The sequence below is a fragment of the Lactuca saligna genome, chromosome 6 (assembly GCF_052625555.1).
Source record: "Lactuca saligna cultivar CGN05327 chromosome 6, ASM5262555v1, whole genome shotgun sequence".
In the NCBI taxonomy this organism is placed as follows: domain Eukaryota; kingdom Viridiplantae; phylum Streptophyta; class Magnoliopsida; order Asterales; family Asteraceae; genus Lactuca; species Lactuca saligna.
In genome coordinates, this window is record NC_136422.1 from 130,870,909 (window position 1) to 130,888,570 (window position 17,662).

General features: G+C 38.5%; 2 protein-coding genes and 1 pseudogene across 3 annotated transcripts; 1 reads left to right on the top strand and 2 right to left on the bottom strand.

Annotated features, from left to right (window-relative positions):
* Positions 1-666: 666 nt before the first annotated feature.
* Positions 667-1,739, bottom strand: LOC145001290 (uncharacterized). Its single transcript, XM_078960662.1, has one exon. The coding sequence runs from the start codon at positions 1,571-1,573 to the stop codon at positions 794-796; it is 780 nt and encodes a 259-aa protein (XP_078816788.1). The 5' UTR covers positions 1,574-1,739; the 3' UTR covers positions 667-793.
* An 889-nt stretch (positions 1,740-2,628) lies between these two features.
* Positions 2,629-4,030, top strand: LOC145003376 (uncharacterized). The gene is made up of 3 exons (XM_078962505.1): positions 2,629-2,783; positions 3,149-3,271; positions 3,570-4,030. Exons 1-3 carry the CDS (start codon positions 2,749-2,751, stop codon positions 3,757-3,759), a joined length of 348 nt encoding a protein of 115 aa, XP_078818631.1. The 5' UTR covers positions 2,629-2,748; the 3' UTR covers positions 3,760-4,030.
* LOC145003375 (putative gamma-glutamylcyclotransferase At3g02910 pseudogene) lies at positions 3,979-5,236 on the bottom strand (annotated as a pseudogene). Its single transcript, XR_013661937.1, has 2 exons — positions 4,506-5,236; positions 3,979-4,243 (listed from the first exon to the last, which is right to left on the bottom strand). The product of XR_013661937.1 is annotated as a putative gamma-glutamylcyclotransferase At3g02910 pseudogene (transcript).
* Positions 5,237-17,662: the final 12,426 nt, after the last annotated feature.

Consider the following 17,662-nt stretch of genomic DNA (forward strand, 5'->3'; position numbering starts at 1 on the left):
AATTAATTGTATGATAAATGAAATTTTTAAAAAAAAAAATGAATATGACATAATACATGAGCATCGATTTTTTGTGGTAAAAAACATGCGCCCCTAAAAATAGACAAATGATTTTTATGTTGGAAAGTATATAATGACATAAGAAAATGTCACTAACACTTAAAAATGATGTAATGTCGTAAAAACGAAGTGACATTAAAATCTGCTTCGTGGCCACAACCAAAAAAATGTCAATAAAGATTTCTAATGTAAACTTTTTTTTGTCGTTATTACCAAAAAAAAGCTATTAGTGGTACTTTTTTGGTATTTAGTGGATTTTTGTGTGCCATTAAATATCATTTTTATTTGTAATGCTAATATTGATGTTTAACTCGATTACAAATCAATTTGGTACGATTTTCTTATGTATAACAAAGCCTAATCTAATGTCTAGATATCTCTTTTATCCAATTACAGTAAGATTTGTAATACTTATAAGTTATAACTTATAACCCAAAAATTAAATCAATATTGGTACGATTTTTAGTTCTGTGTGTATATCGATATTGCTGAGTTTGGATTCGATCTAATTTCAACCAAATGAATATCCTTGATTGCAAGCCTTTAAAATAATTGCTTAACTTTACTTCAAACAGAACTTTCGGAAGTAAAAAATATATTGCACCATTAATCTGAATATTAATTTGAATTAATTTGAGAAATGAGCATAATACAACCCAACATTGAATTATATCAATAATCTTTTAGGATAATTAGAAACCATGTAAATATGACAGAACTGGGCTTTCATGAATCATGGAAGATAGCCACCATGACCACCACCAGCCCCATTGCCACCACCACCTCCTCCTCCTCCTCCACCACCTCCTCCCCCACCACCTCCACCACTACCATATGCACCACCGTATGCTCCTCCTGCACCGCCACCTTCTCCACCGCCACTTCCATATCCACCTGCGCCACCACCTCCTGGTCCTCCACCACCTCCTGATCCTCCACCACCTCCACCTCCCTGTCCTCCTCCACCACCGGACCCATGACCATTCTCCCCACCGGCTCCATACCCACCACCGCTACCACTTCCCGCACCTCCACCGTAACCTCCTGCATGCTCCCCACCAGCCCCATAGTACCCACCACTACCACCGCCACTCCCTCCACCACCTCCACCTCCATACCCACTACCATGTTCTCCATACCCACCATACCCTGAACCACTTCCCGTACCACCACCACCACCACCTCCATAACTAGGAACATGTTCATACCCACCACCACCAGCATATCCACCTCCACCACCTTGGCCCCCACCGCCACCACCGCCATATCCTCCACCATGTTCACCTCCTCCTCCATACCCACTACCACTACCACTCCCGGAACCCTGACCACCACCTCCATACGAACCATATCCAGGCCCAACATGTCCACCTCCACCTCCACCACTACCACTACCACTACCTCCTCCACCACCACCGATACTCTCATAACTGAAAAGTGATCTGCTGGCGGAGCAAATGCCAATGCAAAAGAAGACAAAGAAAACACTAAGAACAACTTTCCGAGAAGCCATTTTAGGAAAGTTTGAGTAACTACAAAGATCTTGAAATGCTATTTATAGGAATTCCGAGGAAGCTAGACGTCAAAAACTATGAATGAGTATGCACATGGTGACTTGAAAGTGGGTGTATCGATCCCATATTGGGTCCAGCCTCCACCTACCTACGGCGCACTTCACCGAGAGAGCTAGCGCACCACGGATCGACATTTATATATATGGACCAATTTTGCTGTCACCCACATCTTATCATCATTTTAAACCATTTTAAAATAAAACGTTACACTATTTTAGCTAATTTACTTAATTAAAAGGTATGTGGTCTAGTAAAATTAAAACGTTACACCACTATTACAATTTTTTGTTGCATGAAACATATATTCATTCTTCATCTCAAGTATGTATGAAAGACGTAAATTCACTCTTTACTTTACATTTACTTATTCTTGATTCCTCTTTATATGCCCCCTATCATGCTTGTCTCCAACAACCAATGGGTTAAAGATTAAAAAAAAAAATGACAATGGTAACTTGACACATGATTTTAACTTTTTGATAATTTAGTGGATGATATTATATTTATAGGAAGACAGCTAAATACCCATTTCATTTTCTTTGTGGGCACTATGCTTCCTCCCCATGTGATATACTCAAATCATTAGTTTCATCCAAAAGGATGCCAAGTCAACCCTTGTACATTACTCTTTAAATGGAACCAAAACTTTTGTTAAAAGCTAAGTGTTATGGACACCAAGCAATAGCATATAGCTTATGTCACATACTCTCATTAGAACGTGCACTTGGGCCATTCTGCAAACCCTAAGCCCAACCCCAATCTTCAGGCTCGGACCCATGCACAAGCCCATCTTAATCTCTACCCATAGACATCAAAGCCCAATTCTTAGTCCAAGTTCTAGGTTAGGTAATGAAAGCCACATGATACAAAAAGACAAGTGTGGCACAAATCATTTAACATAAGTGGACAAAAATATAGTGGGAGATAAAAATGAGATTTTCCCACCACTTTACCATTGATTACACGTTAGGTATTGACAACCACATAATAAAGAAAAAGATAATTATGAGCACAAAATTATTAGAAGTGGACAAAAGTTCTTAACTTAAAACTAAGTGATAATATTATAGAGCAACTTCAAGAAAAGAAAGGTTCAAGATTGCTTGGCCTAAGTATGGAGTCTAAGAGTGTGAGCCAACCTTCTCCCAGGTTTTGCTTCTTCATTTAACCTTTCCAAACTAATTATATAAACTTTTTAGGATGTGTTTGGGTTGGCTTTTTTAATTACAAAAGTGATTTTAGGAAAAATATTTATTGGCTTTTTGAAAAAACAGTTTTTAAATAGTGTTTTGGTTAGAAAATCAATTTTTTTGCCAATTCAAAAAGCTGATTGAAAAGCTACTTTCAAACACTCAAAACATATTTTTAGTTTATTAGCATTTTAAAAAGCTAATAAGTTATTTTGAGAAGCTAACCCAAACACCCACTTAATCAAGATTAATTATAAAATTAATGAATTCATGTTTTTCTAAATACTAACTAAGATTAACTGATTTACTACGTTTCTTGTAAAGCAATGAAAACAAGCCGAATTTCAAGTGCCCAGAAGGATGGACATGCACCATCACCAAAACCGAGCCTTCTAAGATCGGTAAACCATTTGCAAAATGTGGTGGCAGTGGTTGCTCCTGTGTCACGTATGTTCTCTAATGCTCACACTTTATTTTCTAGGACTATTTTCGATGATTAGGATGAAAGGGCATTCCTGTCTTTTTATACTAACAAGAAACCAAAAACAAATCTTCATCTCACCTTTTTGGTTTGGATAGACAAAAGATTGCAAGTCTCAATCTAGTACATATCAAACTTAATACAATCTAACATCCTGTGACATGTCATGTTATGTCTTGTCCTGCCTTCGTCTTATTATATCATGTGAATGTTCTGTCTTGTCTTATCATGTTTGAACTATAGAAGCGCGATATGATGTTGCAGTGAGAAAAATGTTACAGAGACGGTGGAGAGTACAGAAGGAGCTAAAGTATTTTGCGAGTGTGGTGAAGGTTGGTCTTGTGTTGTAACCAAAACCGAGGGGTCTGAAGCTGGAAAGACATATTTCGAGTGTGGTGAAGGTTGCATATGTGTGATAGATGAAACAAACACTGTGAAGGTTGTATGTGCTTGAGTTGCACTATTATCTCAATCGTTGCAACATGAAGGATCAAAGATCACATAAATGGTGTAATCCGCTATTAAGTTTCTTCAAAATATTGTGTTTGTGTTAAGTTTGTATTTAGCTAGTATGTTTGTGTCATGTAACAAGTATGTGAAGTTTGTGTTTTTCTGTTATTTGTACACCTTATAGTGTTAAGTATATACTATTTAGTAACTGATATATCGTGTATAGTAAAACAGATATCAATGGAGAACTAAAATATGTCATTGTTGTCTCTTAATTATGGAGTTGCAAATGCATAATTAGTTAATTACATGGGTAATTGGGTATATTACCACTAATCAATGAGCTTAGTTTCAAACTTTTCTGAATCTGAAATATCTTACACTGCAATCTATATGAAGGTTTATTCAGACCACAAAGCAACTTCAGTTGCTTCTTCAAGAAATTGTTGAAAATGGAATACAGATATAGCAAGAATAAGCACTCCTTTCTGCAAATAACACATTTTTCAAGAATCAATAGGCTAAATTACCAGAAAGAGATCAAATTCAGATTGTTTATAGATATGGAGAATTTATGATTGCACTGATTTCATAAAGTTATATCAAAAACAGTGAATCAGTTGGGAAGAAGTAATATTCTTACGATAAACAATGATAATTCGAGTACCAATTACAGTAATCTCGAAGCTAATACAATTGCAGTTCCTTAATGAAATTGTAAGGCCATGAATTCAGGATTTAAAATCAAACCTTCAGAGTTTTCATCTAAATTGATGAACAAAACAATGTAATCTGCTCACGGAAAGTCCGATCCTTCGGCCTCAAATCCCTCCGAACGTAACCCTTAGCCACTTCCTGACTAAACGACTCAAATCCCTCCTGTCCGTTCCTCCGCCACATATCCTCCGCAAAACTCCGGTGCGCATAATACGCCTCAGCACGTACCGCCACTCGACGGCCACCGCTACCAGCATCACGAATTTCCGGAGAAACAGTAATCGGAAGCCTCTCGTAATGTCCAAGGGTAATGCCTTCAAGCACATCGAGGCGTTGAAGTCCAGCGTCCGAAACAGAGTAAAGTTCACCACGGACCCGGTGGCGACCTGTCCCAGGGAGGTTGAGGAGGAACGGTACGCCATGGGGACCACGGACGAGAGGTAGGTGGAGGTCGGTGATGTAATTGCCTATGAAAACGGCGTCGTTGCTGGAGATTAAATCCTGCATCAAGGTGTGGTTAGCGAATCCTCGTTTGAGAGTGCCGTATGAAAAGATTAGGGTTTGTTTGGGTGGATCGACGGCGTTGCCGGAGATCGTCATCTCTTTCAGGCGACCACAAAGCTGCTCAGATAGGGTGACGGCGAATAACAATAAAAGAGTGGACAAAATTTGTTTGGAGTTGCCGGATGTTTTTGTGTAGCCCAATATTGTGAGCTTTCTAATCCAGGGTAACGTACAAGTTTTTTAAAGGAATAAGAATTATTTAATCGAGAAACACAAATTTCAGCTTTTCAGAATGTGAAAAAGTAGATTTTCTATTTTGTTCTCGTTTTCCCATACATCCAATAGTCACCCGAGTAAAATATTCGGATACCTATAAGTTTCCACATCATCGTATGTCATTTTATAATAAATTCACTATACTTTTGTCTTTTGGGATAGTGTTGATTAGTGAAGAACAATGAAAAAAGTGAGAGAAAGAATATAAAAAGAGAGATGGACATAAATGAATTGGTGAAAGTCCATATAGTCACCACTCCACGAAACAACTATTAGATTGTAGGATGGTGTTTGCTCATTCACATTGAATCTACATGGAATTCTTATATGTGAAAATGCATCCATACCTCATGGATCGACCATATGACATAAATAATGTACGGAGAGTGTAGTTTACAATCATATTTAAAAAGAGACAATTTTATAAATGGATCTTTGTGTTTTTTAAAAACTTGCATTGTTAGGAAAAGGGTAACAAAGACAACCAATTTTTTTAGGAAGCCATAATCAGGTGTTCGGTTGTATTGAAGTTGGTAAGATGATTTATAATTTTGGTTGGGAGTGATGGTTTGATTGTGAAGATAGGTGTTTGTGTGAAAATCATGTTCCAAAAAAAAGTTGTGGAATTGATGAGTGAGCAATAAAAGTAAACCCTTTTCAACAATGATATGATTTTGACATTCAACGGCTCCGTTTTGTTCGAGTGTGTGGGGACATGAAAGTCTATGGGCAATATCATAGGTGCATAAGAAGGTGAATACATTACAGAACTCACCACCCTAATCGGTTTGAAGATATTTTATATCAGAATTAAATTGGGTGTTAATCATTTTTCTAAATTGAACAAAGCTAGAAAAAAAAAAACTTTGAGATTTGTGAGATAAAAAGTAAATCCATACAAACTTGGTGCACTCATCAATAAAAAGAACAAAATAGTGATGCCCATTCATAGAAAAAAATCGGGGAAGGACCTTAATCGTCCGAGTACATTAAATCAAAATATTTATGAGATGTAACATGAGAAGTAAGAAGATGAAAATGATGGCTCTTGCCAAGTTGACAAGATTCACACATGGCTAGAAGTTTATTTGAACTAAGAGGAAGTTGGAAGGAAGGGACTAAGCGTTGCAAGATCGGTTTATGAGGATGTGCAAGTCGTTTGTGTCATCCGTGTAAGTTAGTACGAACACCGAAAAGATCAACCATGGGTTTATTGAGTGAAGAAGGAAGGCGATATAAACCATCTTTAACGTCTTAGCAGATAAGTGTTTTTTCCTGAAAGGTCCTAACATAATAAGAATGAGGCCAAAATTCAATAAATATTTGATTGTCATTTGTGATTTTATAAACACTAAGTAGATGTTTTGTGAGTTGAGGAACAACAAAAACATTAGACAGCTTAAGATGATGCAGTGATCATGAACCCATATGAGAAATAGACAAATGTTTTCCATTACCCACTTGAAGTTTGTCTGGTCCTTGGTATATCTGGTAAGGCATGATAAGTTGCTCCAAAATCAAAGTACCAGGAGGGATCGACAAGGGTTAAGGGGTTGTTGTAAAGGGCAAGATTAGCTTGGCGTTTTAGAAGTGGTCGTTGGGATAGGTGGTAACACCCTGTTTCGAGATGTTTCACAATTTGGGGTCGTAACCCGAAGATCAAGTATCATAAGGCTTCGGGCTTTGGCGGAAGAGAGATTTAGGCCCATTTGGATGTGGGTTATGTAGCTATGTGATCCAATAGTTCAGTTTGGAATGAAATTCGCTTTAGAGTTAAAGGGTAAAATGGGAAAGTAATATTTCGGACGTCTTTTATGAGTTACGTATTTTAGTTAGATATGTTTTATGTCAAAAGTAATTAGATATGGTTGTAGAGCTCCTCAATACCTTTCCGTGGATATAAAGATCGTTGAAAACAGAGTTGGAACGAAAAAGTTATAACTGTTTGAACTTTGGGCGGTTTTGGATTGAGCCACGTACGATGTGTCACACCCCCAAACCGGAATGGCGGAAACGTTTGGGGGTGGAGGACGTCATGCGTAGTATCACAACAATTGAATAATAGTAATCAAAGCAACAACAACCATTGTATTAGTAGTAATATGTTTACATTGTATATGAATTATACATGATTGACACCAAAAGTAAATAACAAGTAAAGACTTGAAGCTACTATGCTCCATCTTCTTGAACCTGGTGCGTATACCTGTCTACTAGTGTCCTGATAATACAAGTAGGTTTCGAAAGAGTATCAGCATAAAGCTGGTGAGTTTATAAGCATTTTGTTTTAGAAAACTATTCTTTGTTCTTTCGAAAAGCACATTATGTTTCTCCTGAAAACCTTATATTTTCTGATGAAATGTCACACCCCAAAACCACGAACGGCGGAAATGTTCAGGGGTGGAGGACGTCATGTACAGTATCACAACAGTGTAAGATAGTAAACAAGCAACAACATCATCCATTGCATTATAAGTAAAGTTTTAATACATGTGTGTTCTTTCATTGTAATAAGACACCAAAAATTCATAATCAAAATAAAAGACGAGACTTGTCTGCTCCGTCTTCTCAAAACCTGGCCACCGTACCTGTCTACTGATGACCTCAGAATACAAGTTATTTTGAAAGAGAGTATCAGCTTTAAAGCTAGTGAATTCATAAGTATTTAAGTGTCATTGTCTTGCTTTGATAAACTGTTATGAATGTCATGTAAAACCTTTGAGTAAGACAGTTGATATAAGTATGAAAAACCCTAAGAAAGCCCTTATTTCCTACTAGTATGAAATGTAGTCTTCTACCAAGACCCGAATGTTTTGTAAGTAAAATGATAGTTTTTCCTTCTTTTTGACAACTACAAACAGTAATTGGTCTAACTCATCGTTTATGTGAATATATCACAAAATAAAGTAAATAGGAAAAATATAACCATGTACGTGTTATCCCTGGATACCAGGACTAACACGCCATCGCAGTAAGCGATATGAATAACCTAATGAACATCCAAAGATTGTCCAATTGTCCTCTTTAGCAGCAGCAGGTTGGAGAAAGGGTTAGTCACGTAGCCGACTCTTAATATAAGTGGTAACCTAATGATCATCCGAAGATTTTCATCTCATCCTCTGTTGCAACAGTAGGATGGAGGAATGGTTAGTTCCGATATCAATCTATCTATTATAAGTGATAACCTTAGACATCCGTGGATGTTCATCACCCAGTGGTGCTAACAGCTGGGTTCCGAAATGGTTAGTCCCGTCTAGACATCCCGTCGAACACGGATAGGCAGGAAAATTTACACAGAAGGTACAAATAAATCTTCCTCGTAACTCTAGGTACAAGTATCTAGGTAAGTGAAACAGTGTAATGTATCTATGTAACAGTACTCATGTATGTTATTCATGTATCATGTAAGCATATGTAAACGTACTCATGTATCATGTAATCATATATAAATGTACTCATGTATCAGGTAATGTACTTGTGTAGACTCATGAATGAACTGACTCTTGTGTGATTCCTTGTAATAGGAATAATGTTTGATATCTTCAAATTATCCCTATGATAATTTACTAAAAGGTAATTGATTATTCAAGTAGGTTTATACACTTTTACTACTCAAGGGTGTGGGAAACTAAATGAAAGATGACAACTATAACATCAATACATATATAAGAATATAAGTGTATATGCATAGTTTAGTTCAAGAATGTAAAATGGTTTTGTAAGACATCTAAGGATTTTGAACAAATATAAAAAGTGACTTGATGTCATTTTGATAAACATTTCAAAAGTAATACATTTGATAACAAAGTATTTTAAAGATAGAAAACCATTTCATGCACCACATTTTGTAGTATGTGAAATCTGTTGAATGAAAAAACAGTTATAAAATACATATAAATGATTTAATAACATGTTGTTTTCTACTTGTATTCCCCCCATTAAATCATTTAAAATCATTTAAAACATTGATTAGGGGTATGAACTCACCTGTAGATGGTGGTTTGGATGAACTGAATGATGTAGGATTGCAAGGTGACAAGTGAAGACTTGTTCACACTCAATGATCCTAGTTAACATATAATCACACATATATGTATCCAATTAGACTTTAAACCACTAATTGAAAATTTTAAGACATCCTAAGGCATGTAAAACACCTTATATAAGTGCTACAAGCCATAAGGATTGCATCTAAGTGCTAAAGGACCTTGCTATTGTGTTTGGGGTTCAAGGGTAAACTCCTTTGGAGTTTACGGATTTGATGACCTTTACCCTAGGAGTTTACGGTAGTAAACTCAAGGGATTATGGTCGTAAGCTCTAAATCTTTTGACCATATGATGACTTGAGGTTTTACAAGTCCTTTGAAGCATTTCTACTTGGTGGTTTGGCCTTTGGAAGAGATTAGGGCATCATTACGCTCCTTTGAGGAGTTTACGGCCTCATGGTCATTTCTCTTTGGGTTTGGTATTTGGTGGGTTTTCAAGTCCTTAGCTTAGTCATGGCAATAGGCTAGGTTAGATTTAGACATAAGGAATAACCATTGAACTTTATGGGACTTTTATGCACTTTTTGGGGTGTTTACGGTTTTGGGAGATCCCCAAACCGTAAACACATAAAAATGGAAGTATTTGGTGCTTTTTGTGTGATAAACTCATTAAGGATGAAGCTAGACAAGTCCCTAAGGCATGGTGAAACATCTAGGCACCTTAAGGCACCACTTTGCACCATAAATAGTGTTTATGGTTTTAGGAGCCTCCCAAAACCGTGAACACCTTGATCTTGGTGTTCTTGGGACTTTTCTTTGATGTTAATATGTACTACGAGCTTAAGAAGATTCAAGGATGGAAGTACTTACTATAAGGAAGCTTGAAGTATGCTAAAAGTCCAAGAACACTTAGTGTGTGTTCTTGGTGTTCTTGGTGTTCTTGGTGTTTTTGGAAATCTAATCAAAAAACAAAAGTGAATGGATGAATAGATGCACAAACACTAGATTAAGTGTTTAATCAACTTGGAATGGATAGAACACTTACAAGTTTGAAGATTTTGAATTGTTTCTAGTTTGCTACTTGAGATGTTTTCTTGAGTTTACTCTTTCGGGAGTTTACTCTTTTGGATAAATGGGGAGTAAACTCATATTGACTAGACTTAAGGAGTAAACTCATGGATAAGCATGAGTTTTCGGATTTTGGTATGATTTCTCGACTCAAACGAAATAGTTTGGCCGAGAGTTTCCAAGACGCGAGGTGTTTGCGGTTTTTAAAATTTAAAACTCGAGACGACACTTTCTTTCACCCGTTCGTTTAAAATAATATTAAAATAATCAAACGAACTTTATATTTCTTAAAATAAGAAATAATGATATTAATTTATGATACGAAGTGGTTGACTTCTAGGGTTTGACCGAATGAAAATTTCGGGTTGTCACATCATCCCCCTGTTAAAGGAATTCCGTCCCGAAATTAAAGTCTAAGCAGTTAAAGTATTTACAGGCAACTAAGGAAAAAGATGAGGATATTTCCATTTCATCTGATCCTCTCGTTCCCAAGTGAATTCAGGTCCCCGTTTTGCGTTCCAGTGAACCTTCACTATTGGGATACGGCTTTGTTTCATTTGCTTGACTTCTCGGTCCATGATTTCTACGGGTTCCTCCACGAAGTTGAGGCTCTCGTTGATCTTGATCTTGTCGAGTGGAATAAAAAGAGTCTCGTCAGATAGACACTTTTTCAAGTTCGACACATGGAAGGTAGGATGTACGTTACTGAGTTCACGCGATAGATTGAGTTTGTAAGCTACAGGGCTGATTCTCGCGAGAATCTCGAAAGGCCCTATGTATCTAGGATTGAGCTTCCCACGCTTTCTAAAGCGTATTAAGCCCTTCTAGGGTGAGACCTTCAGTAGGACTCGGTCGCCCACCTGCAATTCCAACGGTTTCCTTCGCTTGTCAGTGTAGCTTTTCTGTCGGTCTCTAGAGGCTTTCAATCGTTCACGAATTTGAACGATCTTCTCTGTCATTTCTCGAATGATCTCCGGACCCATGAGAGTGCTTTCCGGAACTCGTCCCTTAGCTAACTGGGTATCACCCACCTTAGCCCAGCACAGAGGGGATCTACACTTTCGGCCATAGAGGGCCTCGAATGGAGCTGCCTTAATGCTCGTGTGATAACTGTTGTTGTAGGAAAATTCGACGATGGGTAAATGGGTATCCCAAGCTTTCCCAAAGTCAATCACACAGGCGCGCAACATATCTTCTAAGGTTTGGATAGTTCTCTCACTTTGCCCGTTGGTTTGTGGATGGTAGGCCGTACTCATGTCCATCCTAGTTCCTAGGGAACTTTGTAATGACTGCCAGAACCTCGAAGTGAATCTACTATCTCTGTCCGAGATAATAGATAAGGGAACACCGTGCAGTCTTACAGTCTCCCTAATGTAAGTTCTTGTAAGTTTCTCCATATTGTCTGTTTCTTTGGTTGGCAAGAAGTGTACAGACTTGGTTAGTCTATCGACGATGACCCATATGGAATCAAGTCCACCCGTCTTCTTGGGCAACTTGGTTATGAAGTCTATAGTGATCCGCTCCCACTTCCATTCTGGTATCTCCGGTTGTTGTAGAAGACCGGAGGGTTTCTGGTATTCGACCTTGACCTTTGCGCAAGTAAGGCATTTACTCATGAAGGTAGCAATATCTGCTTTCATGTTAGGCCACCAGTATAACTTTTTAAGATCCAGATACATCTTATCTGAACCTTGGTGGACGGAATAACGTGTGTTGTGAGCTTCCGTCATGACAAAGTCTCTGAAGCCACCGTGTTTCGGTGTCCAGATCCGATCCATGAGGTATAAGGCTCCGCCACCCTTGACTTCCAAGTTCTTCTCCATCCCTCTAAAGGATTCACCTGCCACGTTTTCAGGTTTCAAAGCGTCGAGCTGAGCCACCTTAATTTGCGTGGACAAGTCTGAATGGATAGTTAGAGTCAAAGATTTGACTCTACGACCAGTATATTCTTTCCGACTCAGGGCGTCGGCTACTACATTGGCTTTACCCGGATGATAACGAATTTCGCACTCGTAATCACTGAGTAGCTCTACCCACCGTCGTTGTCTCATGTTAAGCTCTTTCTGGTCGAAGATGTGTTGTAGACTCTTTTGGTCGGTAAAGATCGTGCTTTTTGTACCATACAGGTAGTGTCTCCAGATATTTAGAGCAAATACGACTGCTCCTAGTTCAAGATCATGGGTGGTGTAGTTAACCTCATGTGTCTTCAGCTGTCTTGAGGCATAGGCTATGACTTTACCTCGCTGCATCAGAACACATCTGAGTCCTTGATTGGATGCATCGCAATAGACAATGAAGTCTTATATCCCTTTGGGGAGGGATAGTATCGGTGCGGTACACAAGGCTCGTTTGAGCGTTTGGAACGCTCTTTCCTATTTCTCTTCCCAGTCAAAGGCCACGCCTTTCTGGGTCAGGGTTGTTAGAGGTTTCGCTATGCTGGAGAAGTTCTGAATGAACCTGCGATAGTAGCCAGTGAGACCTAGAAATTGACGCATTTCTGTAGGTGTCTTCGGTGCTGACCAGTTCTCAATGGCCTTGATTTTGGAAGGGTCCACGTGTATTCCTTCTTTGCTAACAACATGGCCCAGAAATTCGACTCGTCGGATCCAAAATTCGCACTTGGAGAACTTCGCATAGAGCTTCTCCGCTCGCAATGTTTCTAAGACTCTACGGAGATGTTGACTATGTTCCTCCTTACTTCGAGAGTAGATTAGTATGTCATCAATAAAGACGATGATGAACTGATCCAAGTAAGGACGACACACCCTATTCATCAGATCCATGAATACGGTGGGCGCGTTTGTTAATCCGAACGGCATAACCACAAACTCGTAGTGTCCATAACAAGTTCGGAAGGTAGTCTTGGGAACATCCTCCTCTAACACTCGCAGTTGGTGATATCCGGATCGCAGATCTATCTTTGAGAAGTAGTTGGCTCCTTGAAGTTGATCAAATAAATCGTCAATTCGGGGCAAGGGATAACGATTTTTAATGGTAAGTTTGTTGGGTTCTCTGTAGTCGCTGCACATGCGAAACGATCCATCTTTCTTCTTGACGAACAAGACCGGTGCTCCCCATGGTGAGAAGCTTGGCCTAATGAATCCATTATTAAGAATTTCGTTAAGTTGATTGGAAAGTTCATGCATCTCGGCCGGTGCCAGACGATAAGGAGATTTGGCTACTGGGGTAGCTCCTGGCACTAAGTCGATTCTGAACTCGCTTGGCGTTGCGGTGATAAACCAGGAAGTTCTTCTGGGAAGATGTCGGGAAAGTCGCATACTTTGAGGATTTTCTGAATGTCTTTCATTTCTTGACTCATATCGACGACGTGTGCGAGGAATGCATGATATTCCTTTCGCAAGCACTTCTGGGCTTGAATGCACGAAATGATGCAAAGACTCGTACTAGGTTTTTCGCCGTAGATAACTAATGCTTCGTTGTTAGGAAGGTTAAGACGAACTGCTTTTTCCAAGCACATGATGTCGGCGCGAAGAAGACTCAACCAATCCATATCAATGATAACGTCGAAACATTTAATTTGGACTGGCATGGGATCTATCTTGAAAGTATGGTCATCTAAAGTTAAAGTACAACCTACGTATATGCAGTTAGTACTCTCCGTTTTCCCGTTAGCCATTTCTACTGTGAATGAATTATCTAATGCACATGGTTTTGTTTAAGCAAGTGTGCTGTGACATCCCCATTTTCACGGCCAGAAAAGACCGATTTTGTTTATGCTTTATAAAAATCAGAGTACTTCATTTTATAAAAAGGTTGCGGAATTTGTTCCCAGAAAAACACGAGAAATACGTTATTAAAACATTTTCGAAGAAACGTATTTTTATTCATCTTAAAACGTTTGGGATGTCATCGTTAATACAGAAACATAAGCATAAACAGAACTTACATGTATTTACACTAGTGATCTACATCTCTTTAAATCTCTCAGTGTAAAGTGACTTCGTATCAACATCTGTGATATAAATAAACTGAGTGGGTCAGGTTGGGAAACCTGGTGAGCACATAGGGATTTCAATCCCACAATGTTATACCATATATATAGTTTAAAATTCACAAAATATACAATTTCACCATACATATATATAAACAACTCTTATCCCACCCCGTCGATCCTCGCAACGAGGCTATCCATACTCTCGGACCTAAGATTAGTCGTTTTACCTACTCCATACTCTCGGATCAGAAATGAACGAATTTACCAAATCCATACTCTCGGACTAGGGACGAATGACTAATCCATACTCTCGGATTAAAGATGAATGATTATGCCTAATCCATACTCTCGGATTAGGGACAATAGCTAATCCATACTCTCGGATTAACGAATGATTATGCCTAATCCATATTCTTGGACTAGGGACAATGACTATGTCTAATCCATACTCCCGGATAAGTGACATATACTAACTTCTATTCTCTGAGTTTAACTCACTTGTACTCGTAAGAATATACTACCCAATATTCCTCATATTTAATTTAGGTCTACTCTTTATCCTAAATTATCAAATATAATCAGGTATGTTCTTTAACACGAATTTCAAGCAACATCAATTAACTCGCACATAAACATATAATTAATATTTCAATCAATACTTGTATTAAAATCATGTTCATGAAAGGGACTATGCACTCACAACACGTAAATTATATAATAAATACTCCATATCTATGTGTAAGATGAAAGGGACCATGCACTCACAACACGTAAATTATATAATAAATACTTCATATCTATGTGTAAGATGAAAGGGACCATGCACTCACAACACGTAAATTATATAATAAATACTTCATATCTATGTGTAAGATGAAAGGGACCATGCACTCACCTGAGAAGGTGGTGACTCGGTACTCGGACAGCGCTCCGTTTACTTTAAAATAATTTCCTTCGACGAAACCTAGTATTATCACCAATAGATTTTAGTCTATTATTCGCCGAGACTAATTAATAGTCTAGCTATTATTACTATTATATAAGCGTTAAAAAAAATACTTATATAACCCATAATAATAGCCCAAGTATTTATTATATGTTCTTAATAACGTTAATATAATTAAATAAAAACTATATTAAAAATAGTGTAGGCGTAGCTCACTTACAGCGGGTTTTATAGAAAACCAGACTTTGCTTGGAGCAGCGTTTCTGAGCCGAAAAGCTCTTCTTCTCGGAGCCATCGAGCACTCCGGGGCTTCCGCCTCGTGCTAGGGAGGTTCCCTAGGCTTTTCGGGGGATTTCGGGGCTAGAGAGAGGTTCTAGAGAGAGAGTAAAGAGAAGAAAGAATGGGAAAGGTGTGAAGAAAATGAGGGTGGGAGAGGTGGTATTTATAGGGTGAAAATGGCTGAACTTGGTGCCACATGTCACCATCTAGTGGCAAGACTTGGGGAGAAAGCAATGGCCAAGATTGTGCCACATCACCCATTTTCGCACAACACACTTCCGACTTCTAAAATCCGTAACTTTCACATACGACCTCCGTTTTTGACGTTCTTTATATCCACGCGTAGGTAAAAATAATATCTACAACTTTCATTTTGACTCCGTCGGCTAATTCTCTACCGATCTTAAATTTAACAGTACGAGGCGTTTAGACTGTTAAATGACCGCGAAGAATTCGTAACTCCTTCATACGGACTCCGTTTTCGTCTGTCTTTTTACCGTTGAGTTCCTATTAATGAGATCTTCAACTCTCATTTATTTCACGTAAGCCAAAAACCGCTCAAACTAAAATTCGAGTTTCGGGCTGTACACTGCTAAGCCGAATCTTAGAAAAATCATAACTTCCTCATACGAAGTCAGATTTGGGCGTTCTTTTTATCAACGCTCTTAGTTTAACATATTCTACGACTTTTGTTTAGATTTCTAAGGCTAAAAAGTCTTCTATCGTAAATTCACTATTTACGTCTTCCGGTGCCGTGCCGGTTTTGCCGTAAAACTTCGGCGGGCCATAACTTCTTCGTTATAACTCGGATTTCGGCGTTCTTTATATGTACGGAAACCTTGTGACATATTCTACAATTTGGTTAAGATTATTTATTCTAAATAATCTTTTGTCGAAAAGTCATTTTCGACCCCTATTGCCTCTAAATTGACTAGCTCGGATCTGCGGGCGTTACAATTATCTCCCCCTTAGGATGATTACGTCCCGGAATCATCAACGAAATAGGGCTTGTATAATGACTCCATACGTCATCTCTTCATCCTAGGTAATAATTATAACTTCTTTATTCCTTCGAGTCTATCTTTTAGACTTATTGTCTGTAAGTCGTACTTAATTGTGCACCTGCTATCTTCTTCAGGTTAGACTCCAGATTACGACGTATCATCATGTGATGCTCGTTTAGACTTAGGTCTTTTAGAGTTAAATTCTAAAATAAACTATGCCTTCCTTCACGTTCTAATGTGATATAATCACACTTTAACATGTAGCATTTCTAGCTACCAACTTCTTTAGCGTCGAGCCGATACTTCTATTGGTCGCTTTGATTTTTAATCGTTTGGTTTAAGTTGGACGCTATATCAAACTTGGTTCTCTGAACCACGTAACCTACTCATTGTAGTCGGACTCAATGTGACATGACCACTAGGGTTGGGATAACAACAATCTTCTTAGTCATTACCGAAACAATGGTAACGGCATACTTGAATAAAACGAAATCAATTACTGGCTTCTTGGTAACCTTGTGACTTTCCCTGATCCAAGTACGAGTCCTGTGCTTCCGGTAGTATAGGCCTCTACTACCATTCACACCTACTCATACTCGTCCCAAGTATTGTCCCGCAGTTTTTTTCCAAGTCACCATACAAGAAAACCATACAACAACTTAACACATCAGATAACAAAACAAAGGTTTTATATTATTTCTTGAAATTGTTACATAGGTGTTCAAGTTCACCCTAGACTATGCCTCTAACGGGCTACATCGTGAGGTACTATCTACACGATTACTCCATAACTCGATCCTCGGATGTCAAGCCTTCACTCTTGAATCCTTGCATTGTCATCTGCTTCGTCAAGGATCATTTGAAATGCTCTCGCCTTTGGCTTTGGTGGTACATTTGGCTTTGTAGCCCCTTCTCTCTTTGGGCAGTCTTGTTTGAAGTGTCCTTCTTCTCCACACTTAAAGCAAACTTCTCTCTTGGTTGTGCATTCGCTGGCGTAATGACAAGTCTTCCCGCATTTAAAGCATGTCGTATATTTAGAGCCTTTCCCGATGTGCTTCTTTCTACACTTGTCACACCATTGCGTTCCTTCTTCAAACTTCGATAATTTTCTCTTCTCGCTGGACCTTGAAGATCCTTCAAACTTTCTCTTCTCGCCAACCTCCATCTTGCTG

Excerpts from the sequence above, each read along its gene's own strand:
- LOC145001290 (XM_078960662.1), bottom strand. The coding sequence starts at position 1,573 with ATGGCTTCTCGGAAAGTTGTTCTTAGTGTTTTCTTTGTCTTCTTTTGC.
- LOC145003376 (XM_078962505.1), top strand. The coding sequence starts at position 2,749 with ATGGAGTCTAAGAGTGTGAGCCAACCTTCTCCCAG. Across the intron at positions 2,784-3,148 it reads GTGAGCCAACCTTCTCCCAG|CAATGAAAACAAGCCGAATT; the intron begins GTTTTGCTTCTT and ends TTTCTTGTAAAG. Across the intron at positions 3,272-3,569 it reads AGTGGTTGCTCCTGTGTCAC|TGAGAAAAATGTTACAGAGA; the intron begins GTATGTTCTCTA and ends ATGATGTTGCAG.